The 14,347-nt window shown below is 48.7% G+C and overlaps 1 protein-coding gene across 6 annotated transcripts in view; it reads right to left on the bottom strand.

The window, feature by feature from the left end:
• The window catches only part of IL12RB1 (interleukin 12 receptor subunit beta 1), a 29,251-nt gene that overhangs the window by 2,041 nt on the left and 12,863 nt on the right, over positions 1-14,347 (bottom strand). For 2 of the 6 annotated variants that reach the window (XM_085008319.1, NM_001145986.1), the window contains 9 exon segments: positions 14,016-14,144; positions 12,109-12,191; positions 10,440-10,677; positions 6,607-6,774; positions 5,774-5,911; positions 5,271-5,426; positions 2,167-2,301; positions 1,125-1,230; positions 24-105 (listed from right to left, as the gene is read on the bottom strand). In XM_085008319.1, coding sequence (XP_084864445.1) covers positions 24-105; positions 1,125-1,230; positions 2,167-2,301; positions 5,271-5,426; positions 5,774-5,911; positions 6,607-6,774; positions 10,440-10,677; positions 12,109-12,191; positions 14,016-14,121 — 1,212 coding nt within the window. In that variant the 5' untranslated portion in view covers positions 14,122-14,144. 6 annotated transcript variants of the gene reach the window in all.

The raw sequence follows: 14,347 nt of genomic DNA, 5'->3' as shown, positions 1-14,347 counted from the left end.
GGAATTAGAAAAGGAGCCCTTACCTGCTTCCCCTGGCTGTCAGAGAACTCAACGGCAGTGCTGGCACAAGGTGTGGGCAGGGGCGGGCACAGATGCCTTACAACCCTGGGGGTGGGGTGGGGAGGAAAACCAGTCAGTGCTTCTGTGTGTTCTTCCTTTTTCCTTTTCTTCTTCTTTTTTTTTTTTAAGAGCCGAATCTGAGGCTTATGTAAGTTCCTAGGCTAGGGGTCGAATGGGAGCTGTAGCTGCCAGCCTACACCACAGCCACAGCAACACCAGATCTGAGCCACATCTGCAACCTACACCACAGCTCACGCAATGCCAGATTCCCCCACCCACTGAGCAAGGCTAGGGATCAAACCCACGTGCTCATGGATACTAGTCAGGTTTGTTACCACTGTGCCACCACAGGAAATCCTGTTCTTATTTTTTAATTGTTCTGAATAAGTCGTTGTTCTCACTTATTTTTTTCATCTCCGTTAGGTTATAAGGGGAGCAAGCATATGGATTAGGGGATGGGGTGTGGGAGTCTGACAGACCCAGGTTCACATCACAGCTCTGTTTTCACTGCCAGTTGCCCTGGGCCTGCCTCCCTGGGCCTCAGTTTCCTCATCTCTAAAGTAGACATCAAAACCTACTTGGGGAGTTCCCGCTATGACACAGTGGATTAAGAACCTGACTGCAGCAGCTTGGGTTGCTGCAGAGGTACAGTGGGTTAAAGGATCCAGGTGCAGCATAGGTTTCAGCTGTGGCTCAGATTCAATCCATGACCTGGGAACTTCCATGAGCTGCAGGTGTGACCATTAAAAAAACAAAACAGGGAGTTCCCGTTGTGGCGCAGTGGAAACAAATCCGACTAGTATCCCTGAGGATTCAGGTTTGATCCCTGGCCTCACTCAGTGGGCTGGGATCCAGCGTTGCTGTGAGCTGTGTTGTAGGCTGGCAGCTGTAGCTCCGATTTGAGCCCTCGCATGGGAACTTCCATACGCCTCGGGTAGGGCCCTAAAAAAGTCAAAACAAAACAAAAACAAAAAGCGAAACAAAACCAACAACCTGCTTGGTGTGAGTAATTATTACTATTCTTACTATCACTAGATCATCTTGGGGGAGAGGGTGCAAGTTACCTGTTCAAGCCAAGGTACCCAAAGACTCCCAGGAGAAGGATGCTCATGAAGCTCCCCAAAGATGCCAGGAAGATGGACAAATCGCGCAACTCAGAAACAGGGACTTCTGGGGGCAGAAGAGCTTGGGTTGGGGGAGGGGCACCTCCGGCCTCTCATAGAGGAGGGAGTTGGGAGGATCGGGCCCTCCACTGACTCCTGCTGCTGACCCTGGCACATCCTGGGTCCCTTGTGCCTCAGTTTTCTCCTCTGTAAAGTGGGAGACCAAGGACCTGCCTTTCTTGTGACTACGGGGTGAATCCCGGGTGCGCAACAAGTGCTCAGGACACTGGAGCTCCAAGCGCCTGCAGGTTAGGTACTTGTGGTTCCCCTGGACCCAGACCTGCTCCCTGCACACCCAGTCTGACCCATTGATTCTCTTGGGATCATATTTCACTGGTAGGACAACAGGCAGGGACAACTATGGCAGGAACAGGGATTATTTGGTCTCCAAATCTCTTTGCCACACACCCCAAGAGAACGGAGGCCGCCTCCTTATATTTGTGATGAGAGTTATTCATTCATTCATACACATTCATTGGCTCAGTAAGTAGCCATCCCTGCTCCCTCCCTTTCCCCAGGAACATCAAGGCTGGGGAAGACAGAGACCGAACAGACACTCCCACCCACTCTCAGGAGGTCAGGCCAGGTAGGCAGGACAGTCACTGCTAGGGGGAGGGGGCACCCAGGGAAGCCTGGAAGCCTTCCTGGAAGAGAGAGCTTTCGAGGTGAGTTTTGACGGATGAATAGGAGTTGGACAAGGAGACCAAACATTCCAGGCATAGAGGCCAAAGGAGTATGAGAGAAAGTTCATGAAGGGAGGAAACTACAGTGAGGAAGATAGCGAAGGAGGCGGGAGCTGGTCAGCCTGGGACTCTCCCCTGAGGCTGATGCACATGCACAGGAAGCCAGAAAGGATGGAGGGCTGGGGGGGGGCACTGCTGGCAGACGAGTGGGATGGGGCAGTGCATGCTGGGTAAATACATGGTGCTGCCCCCTCACTCACCGATGCTGAAGCGCAGGGGCTGGCTCCAGGAGCCCTGCCACTTGGCTGTGTCTGCTCGAACCTGCACCATGTAGGCTGCGCCAGCCCGCAGGCCTTGAAGGGTGACCCGGGTCTCTGTTGGCTTCACTGGCAGCTCTGTGGGTGGGAGGCAGCCATGCATCCCTGGACCCCCTTTACTCTGGGCTCATAGACATTTTGCTGAAAACTCTTCCCTAAATGTACCCATTCACCTCAAGCTTTTGTCAATTTTTATTTTTTGTCTTTCTGTCTTTTTAGGGCCACACCTGTGGCAAATGGAGGTTCTCAGGTTAGGGGTCTAATCAGAGCTATAGCTGCCGACTTACGCCACAGCCACAGCAATGCCAGATCTGAGCTGCATTTGTGACCAACACCACAGCTCAAGGCAATGCTGCATCCTTAACCCACTGAGCGAGGCCGGGGATCAAACCCGCAACCTCATGGTTCCTAGTCAGATTCATTTCCACTGTGCCACAATGGGAACTCCCACCTCAAGCTTATTTGGAAAAATATTCTTCATCAAACTATTCAGTGAATGATGCTGTTTTTCTCAAATTCTGACCAGTTTGTCCTCCACTGGCTCCTAGCCTACTCCCTTCTGGCCACATCTGCCTTCTTTTTTTTTTTTTTTTTTTTGTCTTTTTGCTATTTCTTGGGCTGCTCCTGCAGCATATGGAGGTTCCCAGGCTAGGGGTCGAATCAGATCTGTAGCTGCCAGCCTACGCCAGAGCCACAGCAACTCGGGATCCGAGCCGCGTCTGCGACCTACACCACAGCTCACGGCAACGCCGGATCCTTAACCCACTGAGCAAGGCCAGGGACCGAACCTGCAACCTCATGGTTCCTAGTCGGATTCGTTAACCACTGTGCCACGACGGGAACTCCCCACATCTGCCTTCTCACACCCTAAAAGCACCAGGTTCAATCCCAGAACCTCAGGGCCTTTGCTCTGGCTATCCCCGCCACCCTCCCCCCACCTGGTTCAGACACACCTACATGGTTTCCTCCCTCACTTCTTTCCCATTTTTAAGGCCAAGGTCAAGGTTAACTTTGTCTAAGTTGTTCCCTCAGTGTGCCCAGCACCTCAGCACACAGTAGGACCTCAGAAAGTGTTTGTGGTATTGGATGACTTTAAAAAATAAAAGACCCCATGGAGTTCCCATCGTGGTGCAGCAGAAACAAATCCGACTAGGAACCATGAGGTTACCAGTTTGATCCCTGACCTCGCTCAGTGGGTTAAGAATCCATCGTTGCTGTGAGCTGTGGTGTAGGTTGCAGATGCAGCTCGAATCCCGCATTGCTGTGGCTCTGGTGTAGGCCAGAGGCTATGCTTCCAATTGGACCCCTAGCCTGGGAACCTCCATATATAGTGGGTGCGGCCCTAGAAAAGACAAAAAATAAAAAATAAAATAAAAAATAAAAGACCCCATAGGGAGTTCCCATTGTAGCTCAGTGGTAATGAATCGGGCTAGCATCCATGAGGATGTGGATTCCATCCCTGGGCCCACTCAGGGGGTTAAGGATACAGCATTGCCATGAGCTGTGGCATAGGTTGCAGGTGCAGTTCTGATCCTGTGTTGCTGTGGCTGTGGTTTAGGCCAGCATCTGCAGCTCCAATTCGACACCTAGCCTGCAGGAACTTCCATATGCCACAGGTGCAGGCCTAAAAAAAAAAAAGAATATAATTGAAGAGGAGGGAGGGATAAATTAGGAGTTTGGGACTAACAGATACACAACACTATACATAAAATAAACCACAGGAGTTCTCGTCATGGCGCAGTGGTTAATGAATCTGACTAGGAACCATGAGGTTGTGGGTTTGATCCCTGGCCTTGCTCAGTGGGTTAAGGATCCGGCATTGCCCTGAGCTGTGATGTAGGTGGTAGATGCAGCTCAGATCCCGCATTGCTGTGGCTCTGGCGTAGGCCGGTGGCTACAGCTCGGATTCGACCCCTAGCCTGGGAACCTCCATATGCCGCGGAAGTGGCACAAGAAGTGGCAAAAAGACAAATAAATAAATAAATAAATAAATTGAATGAAATAAAATAAACCACAAAAACTGACTGGATAGCACAGGGAACTATATTGAATATCTCAGGGTAATCTATATATTCTTTTACAGATTCTTTTCAGTTACATATATAATTATGTTATATACATTTACATGTTATATGTCATACATGTGTGTGTATATGTATATATATATAAAACTGAATCACTTTGCTGTATACCAGAAACTAATATAACATTGTTAATCAACCATATTTCAATTTAAAAAATGAGACACAGTTGTTGGTTGTTCACAAGAAGAAAAACATTCTGGAACCCCAAATCCATATTCTTTGTATCTATTCAAGAAGAATACTTTTCCAAAGAAATTTTAGGGAGATTGGTACATTTGGCTGAATGCAGAATGGGCATTTGGTGTTTTCATCTACAGCAATTTGACTTTTGGCAAATTGGTTTCCAGCAAATGGGCTGCTGCCAGCTGTGCCCCCCTGAATAAGTCACTATCTCCCACATGGCCTCATTCACCCCCTCTGAACAACATAGGGTGACCAAGCTGATGGCAGGACAGATCCCAACCCCCACCCCCTTGCCATCCGTACCCCTGTGCTGGGGGCATCCGGAGAGAAGGCAGGATGTAAACTCATGGTCTCATAGGCCTGGCCTGTTGCTACGGGAGGTGGGTGAGTGAGGCTGTGCCCACAAGGCTGTGTTAACTAGTGGGGAGGTCCCCAAACTGTGAAATGACAGGACATTCCAGCCCTGGTGAAACCTGCTCCTACATTTTCATTTCTTTCTCTCCTATGGGGGCAGGAAGGGGCACCTAACTGAGCTTAAGTGCAAGCTTGTTCAACCCTTGGGCAGGTGGCTCCCTCTCCAGGCCTCAGTTTCCCCATCTGTAGAATGTAGAGAGTCATCCATGCTGCATAGGGGTTGGGGTCTAGAGGCACAATCAGGAACCTTGAATCCAACTCTGTTGTTTTATGAGTGGAAAAACCAAGGCCCAGAGAGGGACAGCGAGGTGCCTGGGGTCACACAGCAAAGCAGAACCAAGCCCAGACACTTCCTCCCTCACCTACCGAATACTTGGTCGCTGTCCTCATCATGGCAGCGCACAATGTACTCCTTCAGGACGCCGGGGCAGGCACTCAGCAGAGATGGTGTCCAGTCCACAGACACGGAATCCTGGTTGAGTCTCTTCACCGACACATGCTGTGGGCTCCCGGCTCCTGAGGCTGCATTAATACCATTGCCACAGTCAACGCCAAGGGCACTGACTCAGCGCTTTCTGTCTGCTCAGCCCAGTGCTGTCCAGAGACCCAGGAACCGGGGTTCATATCCTGGTTCCACCACTCCGGTGCCATCACTTCCTCCCTCTGAGCCTCAGTTCTCCTATCTATAAAATGGGGCAATGCCTCTTGAGGTGTTTTAGGGGTTGACTAAGCTGACTGCTATGTGTTTGACTTCTGGACAGGGCCCGATATCCACTAGTTGCCTCTAAATAGAATATTCCCCCTACCTGACACTCAAGGACACTGCCCAGTCCCCTGAGGAGACCACCCTGCAGGTTTGGGCCACTCACCATTGCCTGCAAAGTAGTAGGTTGATGAGACTGTGGACCATGACGTGGGCTTCTCTGGACGTGCAGAGGCAAAGATGGTGATGCGATAACACACCTTCTGCCCCATTGCCCCAAGTGCTTGGCTCCAGCTGTAGGCTGCTAGAAGGATTAGCAAGGGCCAAACCAGTAAATAGATTCTGTCTGTCCACTTCCCCACCCCCTGCCCTGCACATGTGCCATCTTCCAGGAACTCCTAGAGAACTCCTACTCATGCTTCAAAGTCCTTGCCCCAATATCCCCTCCTTCAGGATTCCTTCTCTATGCACCCCGCAACCCATCCCCACCCCTTTCAGTCCAGCCCCTACTCCATGATGCTGGGGTGTCTGTATCCAGCTCTGTATCTCCTGGCTGGGAGCTCTCTGAGGGCCAGGCTGAGGCTTCCTGGGGTCCTGGCCAGGAGCAGGGCAGGAAATGGGAGACTGAGAGGCTGCCTGGGCCACTCGGTACCACCCCTTTTCCCTCCAGAGGCCTCATTAATTTGCCACCAGCATCTTGCTAGCTGCCACCTTTCTTGGCATGGGTGAATGTTTAACAAACACCCTGGGATGTGAGACTCATCACTCACTGGGGTGCAATCTGCCCAGGGATAAGCCCTGCCACCCCAGGATCCCTGTAGGAGGCTCCAGACCTGCATGGGTGGGAGAGTCTGAGTCTTGGCCTGTCCCCACCACTTTGTGGATGGGGACATCCACTTTGTGGATAACCCCCGATGGATGATGCCTGTAGGTCTGAGCTGACCAGGAGCTCTAATGAAGGAGGCAGAGGCAGAGACAGGGAAACTAATATTATGATACCCATTCCAGCAGGGTCCTGGTCCTTGGGTGTCATCAAGGTACAGTTGACAAGGCTGTCATCCTGGCCCTGGGGCTGCCACTCAATGCAGTACGTCAGGCCCTGGGCCAGGACTGGCCAATGCATGGTGGTCCTATTGGCTCCAACACTGATATTCAGAGTCCCTGGTCCTGGAAGGAGACAAGGGAAGAACATCAGGCTCACTGCCTCACTCTCACCACTACCCAAGGCTCCTACAGCCCCTGTCCCAGCCCGGGAGTGTCTGTGTCTGTCTCTGCCTCCCCACTCTGGGTACAATGGGGACAGGAGAGATGCAGTTTGAATGAAACTGCCTGACCCAGCCTGACTGCCGTGGTGTCCCCACTAGGCTTCCCACCATCAGTGCTTCCTATACTGCCCACCACTACCCTACCAGCCTGGTGGGCATCTCCTGCTCTGGCAGGTGCCTGGTCTTCTACCACTTGCCTCACTGTGGTGCAGGAGAGGCTTCTAGCCTGACTAGAGCTCAGAGGGCCAAGGACGCACCCACTCGGCCCCCTGGGCTCATCTCTCCCCTCACTATAACCAAGGCATTGGCAACAACCTCGGAGAGGTGGGTACTGCTTCCAGCTCTAGGGACATTGACTATCACTGGTTTTTTCTATTCTTCTGCCACTCCTGCAGCATGTGGAATTTCCCAGGCAGGGACTGAATCTGAGCCACAACTGCAACCTATGCCATGGCTGCCACAATACTAGATCCTTAACCCACTGTGCTGCAGTGGGAACTCCAACTCCAACTATCATTTATTTATTAAGTTCCCACTGTATGCGCCAAGCCAGTGCCAGGCATTTTACAAGTGCCACTTCCTATGAAGTGGGACCATGATCACCCCAGTGATTAAAAAATGAGGCTCATGGGAATTCCTAGAAGTTAGGGATCCATCATTGTCACTGCTGTGGGCTCTGGTCACTGTGGAGGCATAGGTTCGATCCCTGGCCTGGGAACTTCTACATACCAAAAACAAACAAACAAACCGAGGATCAAAGAGAGCCACCAGCCCAAGGTCACACAGAAAACCAGACCAAGAGCTGACAGACTCACTGCTCTGCCATCCTGGCAAGTGGCTTCATCTGTCTGAGCCTCAATTGTCTCATCTCTAAAATGGGCATCGTAGCAACAGCCCTGCTATGTGCTCAGCAGGACTGGGACTGAGGTGAAGCAAGCAGGGCGCTTATATTAGGCATGAAATTTAAAGAGGCACCAAAGAACTCAATCATCAAGACAAACCCCATTTTGGGGAGTTCCTGTCATTGCTCAGTGATAATGAACCTGACTAGGATCCAGGAGGATTCAGGTTCGAAACTTGGCCTCGCTCAGTGGGTTAAGGATCTGGTGTTGCCGTGAGCTGTGGTGTAGGTGGCAGATGCGACTCAGATTCCATGTTGCTGTGGCTGTGGAGTAGGCCAGTGGCTGCAGCTCCGATTCGACCCCTAGCCTGGGAACCTCCACATGCCACATGTGTGGCCCTAAAAAAAGACCAGAAAAAAAAAAAGATAAACCCTGTTTTACAACATTTTTTAAAAGTTGAAGTGAATGTAAAGATATGTACTGAGTGAAGTTCCCACTGTGGCTCAACAGGATCAACAGTCAGGAGTGCTGGGACACCAGTTGGATCCCTGGCCTGGTACAGTGGGTTAAGGATCCAGCATTGCTGCAGTGGCAGCCTAGGTGGCAACTACAGCTCAGATCTGATCCCTGGCCCAGAAACTCTATATGCTGTGGGGCGGGCAAAAAAGGAGGAAAAATGATATGTACTGAATAAAATTCATGGTCAACAGCTCAAATGGGTCCATCAGTGGATAAACAGACAAAATGTGGCCCATCCACCCAATGGAATATTACTCAGTCATAACAAGGAATGAAGTACTGACACATGCCTCGACATAGATGAACTCTGAAAACATCATACTGAGAGAAGCCAGACACAAAAGCCTACATAGTGTGTGACCATTGTCTATGAAATGTCCATAATAGGCAAATCCACAGAGACAGAAAGCAGATTGGTGGTTGTCAGGACCTGGGGAAGAGGGAGTGGGGAGTGACTGCTCATGGGGATGGGTCTCCCAGCGTGATGAAAATGTTCTGGAACTAGAGAAATGTGGCAAATGCACAACATTGTGAATGTACCAAATGCACCAAATTGTGCATGTTAAAATGATTTTTTTGTATGTTTGTTTGTTTGTTTGTTTGTTTAACGGCTGCAACCGCAGCATATGGAGTTTCTCAGGCTAAAGATGGTATCCAAGCAACAGCTGCGACCTACACCAGAGCTACAGCAATGCTAGATCCTTAACCTTCCTCACCACGGTGGGAACTCCAAAATGGTTCATTTTGCTATGTGAATTTTACCCCAATAAAATATATGTGGGGAGTTCCTGTTGTGCCTCATCGGTAACGAACCCAACCAGTATACATAAGGATGTGAGTTCGATCCCTGGACATATTTAGTGGGTTAAGGATCCGGCATTGCTGTGAGCTGTGGTGTAGGTCATGGACACGACTCAGATCTGGCATTGCTGTGGCTGTGGCATAGGCGGCAGCTGTAGCTCCAATTTGACCCCTACCTGGGAACTTCCATATGCTGAAGTTGTGGCTCTAAAAGGAAAACAAAAACAAAAACCAAAAAACAGTGTGTATATACCTACATAGAAATCTTAATTTAAAAAATTTTAGATTTATTTTTTATTGAGATAACATTGGCTTCTATTATGTTTCATGTATACATTACATTTTGACTCCTGAATATCCTACAATGGGCTCATCACCAAAAATGTAGTTTCCATCTATCACTGTGCAGTTGACTCCCTTTACGCATTTCACCCTCTCCTCCTCCTGCCCGCTCCTCTGGTAACCACTACTCTGTCCTCTCTATCTTTGTGTTCATTTTGGTTTGTCCATTTATTAATTTTGATTGTTTTTTGTCTGTTTCTTTGATTGGTTGCTTTGGTTTTTATATTCCACATATAAGTGAAATCATAGTATTTGTCTTTTTCTGTCTGACTTATTTCACTTAGCAGAACAACCTCAAGGTCATGCATGGTGTCTCAAATGGCAAAATTCTGTTCCTTTTTATAGCTGAGTAGTATTCCATTGTATATATACACCACGTCTTTTTTTATCCATTCATCCATTGATGGACATACATTTAGATTCTTTCGGTATCTTGGCTATTGTGACTAATGCTGCAATGAAGATAGGGGTGCATATATTTTTTCTAGTTTTGTTTTCCTTTTCTTTAGGTAAATACCCAGAAGTGGAATTGCTGAATGGTATGATAGTTCTATTCTTAATTTTTTGAGGAATCTCTATCCTAGTTTTCCATAGTCGCTCCACCAGTTTACAGTCCCACCAGGAGTATATGGGGGTTCCCTTTTCTCCACATCCTCACCATTGATTTTTTCATTACATATGAATATTTGTGTGTGTATATATATACATATATATATATATATACACATGTATAAAATGAGCAAAATATCCAGATTTTAAATGAAGAGAGGAGCAACCCTGTACTTGCACAACCCTGCCTCACTTGCCACACCCTGATCCTGGCCCTGGTCCCAATAAAACTTTATTTACAAAAACGGGTGTTCAGCCAGGACTGTAGTTTTTTCAGTGAGAATTTGTTGTAACTATTGCATTTTAACACTATGTATTTTGATTACTGACTTTTGATACACTCCTAAATTAGACACCCCCTTACATTTTTGTGCCTCACCCTAATCTAGCTGAGGCTCAGAGTACATACCCAGCTCTGAGGGGCCCTCCCACTGCCCTCCCCAGCTGGAGGCACCTGAATGGTTATAGGCAGGAAGGTGCCATGTCTGGTTGGGGCCAAGGCCAAAGCGATTCCGGGAAATGAGAGCCAGGTCATAGGCAGCGCCTGAGAGGACGAGCTTTTTCCTTAGGCGCAGAGTCCTTGTGGCCTTGGCCTTACAAGGGCAGGACAGCATGTGCAGGTGAACATGGTAGGTCATTTCCACTCCAGAGTTGTTCCCAAGGCAGCCTTCCGGAAGCTCAAGCTGGGGCAGCTGTCATGAGTGTGAGAGATGGTTTTTGAGGTTGTGAACATGCTCATTGTCCCCATGGGAACAGATGCAGCCCGTGAACACAGACACATCCACGGACCACAGCTGATGACATATGCAAAAAATTTAAAAAATAATAAACTTCAGTGCTAGCAAGGCTGCTGAGAAGATGACACATTCACTGCTCATTGGTTTCGGGGGAAAGGGAGAATAATTTGGCAAAACCCACAGAAAGCCAGAAAAAAAAATGTTTCCATCTTTCAGTTACCTCAAGCCTGAAAGTTTTTCTTAAGAAAAGGAATTCAGGGAGTTCCCGTCGTGGTGCAGTGGTTAACGAATCCGACTAGGAACCATGAGGTTGCGGGTTCGGTCCCTGCCCCTGCTCAGTGGGTTAACGATCCGGCGTTGCCGTGAGCTGTGGTGTAGGTTGCAGACTCGGCTCGGATCCCGCATTGCAGTGGCTCTGGCGTAGGCCAGTGGCTACAGCTCCGATTCGACCCCTAGCCTGGGAACCTCCATATGCTGTGGGAGCGGCCCAACAAAATAGCAAAAAGACAAAAATAAATAAATAAATAAATAAATAAAATAAATAAAAAAGAAAAGGAATTCAGGAGTTCTCATAATGGCTCAGTGGTTAACAAATCCGACTAGGAACCATGAGATTGCAGGTTGAATCCCTGGCCTTGCTCAGTGGGCTAAGGATCCGGCATTGCCGTGAGCTGTGCTGTAGGTTGCAGATGTGGCTCGGATCCTGCGTTGCTGTGGCTCTGGTGTAGGCTGGTGGCTACAGCTCCAATTAGACCCCTAGCCTGGGAACTTCCATATACCGTGGGGGCGGCCCTAGAAAAGGCAAAAAGACAAAAAAAAAAAAAAAAAAAAAAAAAAAAAAAAAAAAAGGAATTCAAATTACAAGAAACTTGGGAAGAGAAAGAGCTTCAATATAGCCCTTATTGCGATAGCCCATTGGGAACAGAGCTGAATCAATTATGGTGAAGCCAGTGGGGGAAATATTTAGTGATTTTGCTCCCAACTCAGGCAGGATATTTTCCCTCTCTGCCTCAGTTTCTTCCTCTGTCAAATGGATTCATTAGACTGTACTTAATGAGTTGTTTGGGGGGCTTGATAGAAATCATTTCCCACCCAAACCAACACAGTTGACCCCTTTCTAACCTTTCAGCTTCCACCTGAGCCCCACACAGTCTTCTCCCCCTAAGGCAGCAGAGGGATCCTATGAACACCTGAGTCCAGCCATATCCTTCCTCTGCTCACACACCATCCATGGCTCCCTATTACCTTCAGAGTTCAACTCACAGTCCTCCCAGTTCCTACCACCTCCATGGCTCATCTCCCTCCTTTTATGTACTTCCACTCTAACCTCTTGTCTCCTTTTCTCTGTCCCCAGGTCACCTCACAGCCCTGCAACAGTCCCGTTACCTGCTCATTCAAGGTCACCTGCCTCCTCCCATCTGAGCGGAGCTGCTCCACTGAGAAATTCGCCTTGGCCTGTGGGGGGTTTTCTGCAAAGAGACAGCAAGATGGTTATGATGGGGGTGGTACCCTTGCTGACAACATCCTGCGGATGTTGGGGACCTGGGACCTTTTCCTTCACTCCCATGAAACAAGATTCCATAGGCTGTTCAGTAGTTTTCAAAATCTGCAAACTTGGAGCTCCATTCCACAAGAGGGTGAATATACTTAATGCAATTGGCTAAAAATAGTAAAAATGGTAAATTTTATATTATGTCCTTTTTTTTGCCACTCCCACCACATTCCTGGGCCAGGGATTGAACCTATGACATAGCAGTGACCCAAGCCACAGCAGTGACAGCACCAGATCCTTAACCCATTGAACCACCTGGGAACTCCTGTTATGCCTTTTTTTTTTTTTTTTTTCACTACAATTAAAAAAAATCTGAAAACAACCATTGGGGTTGTTTCCCAGCAGATATGCATTTGGGCAGGGATGAGGAAACTTCAGCTCACAGGGTGGGGGGGACAAAAGTTGACAGTCATCCTATCTCTCTCTCCCATCCCTGGGCCACATCTCCACTCTGGAGCTGCCCAGGCTCCATCTTCCTGCGTCATGTGGCAAAATCTATCTTCATGACACAGTCACTTGCAACTCCTTGTTTAGCTTTAAAAGAACAAAACCAGGAGTTCCTGTCGTGGAACAGTGGTTAACGAATCCGATTAGGAACCATGAGGTTGAGAGTTAGATCCCTGACCTCGCTCAGTGGGTTAAGAATCCGGCATTGCCGTGAGCTGTGGTGTGGGTCATAGATGTGGCTCGGATCCCACATTGCTGTGGCTCTGGCGTAGGCCGGTGGCTATAGATCTGATTAGACCCCTAGCCTGGGAACCTCCATATGCCACGGGAGCAGCCCTAGAAAAGACAAATAAAAATAAATAAATAAATAAATAAAAGAACAAAACCAGGAGTTCCCGTCATGGCTCAGTGGTTAAGGAACCCGACTAGTATCCACGGGGATGTGGGTTCCATCCCTGGCCTTGCTCAGTGGGTTAAGTATCTAGCTGTGGTGTAGGTTGCAGACGCGGCTCAGATCCCATGTTGTTGTGGCTGTGGTGTAGGCTGGCAGCTGCAGCTCTGATTCAACCCCTAGCCTGGGAGCCTCTATATGCCACGGATGTAGCCTTAAAGAGAGCAAAAAAAAAAAAAAAAGAAAAGAACAAAACCAACCAAACTATTTGCAATGAGGGAAAGACTAAGAAATATCTTCTTTTTATTTTAATCCTTTAAAAAATTATTTATGTATATAAGGCCGTACTGCGGCATATGGAAGTTCACAGCCTAGGGGTTGGATCGGAACTGCAGCTGCTGGCCTACACCACAGCCACTGCAATGTGGGATCCAAGCCACATCTGAGACCTACACTGGATCCTTAATCCACTGAGTGAGGCCAGGGATTGAACCTGCACCTCATAGACACTATGTCGGGTTCTTAGCCCCCTGAGCCACAATGGGAATTCCAAAATGTCTTCTTTTTAGATTACATACTGGCCACATCTTACGAAATGAAACTCGATCCCTGTCCTGCCACATTTCTTTTTTTCTTTCTTTTTTTTTTTTGGCCACACTCATGGCATGAGGAAGCTCCCAGGCTGGGGATCTGAGTCACAGCAATGACAGCGCCAACTCCTTAGCCACTAGGCCACCAGGGAACTCCCTTGCCCTGCCACCTTGCACTAATTTTCCCTAATTTCTCCTCCCGCCTTATTTCTAACACCCATCACCTGATTGCTAATCCTCACCGCCTTATTTCTAATACCACCACCATCTTTCTAATGCCTATCTCCTTTCCTATGGCCCATGGTGCTCTTACCAGGGGGGATGCACACAGAGCTGCTCCAGCTGCTCCAGGGACCTCCTGGGACCCCTGGCCCCTGGTGTCGTCGTCGTCGCAGCTGGAATTCTTGGGCCATGTCCATCTCCAGGGGGCATAGGCATGACTCTGAGGAGAAGCAGATAAAACATCAAGATGAAGGCTGTCCCACACCTGGGAGTGCTCAGGGCTTTGCACTGGCCACTTAGCCATCATGCGCTTGTTGAGTGCCAACTGTGTGCATGCACTTATTGAGCGCCAAATGCATATGTGCACTTATTGAGAGTTGGTTGTGTGCTGGGCCCTGGGAATGTAGCCTGAATGGGCCAGGT

Source organism: Sus scrofa, chromosome 2 (assembly GCF_054392235.1).
Source record: "Sus scrofa isolate SSC_HxYL_T2T_F1_AM1 chromosome 2, Sscrofa_HxYL_maternal_Yorkshire_Landrace_v2.0, whole genome shotgun sequence".
NCBI lineage: Eukaryota > Metazoa > Chordata > Mammalia > Artiodactyla > Suidae > Sus > Sus scrofa.
Note: the sequence above shows the minus strand (reverse complement) of the source record. Positions and strands in the feature narration are given on the sequence as shown.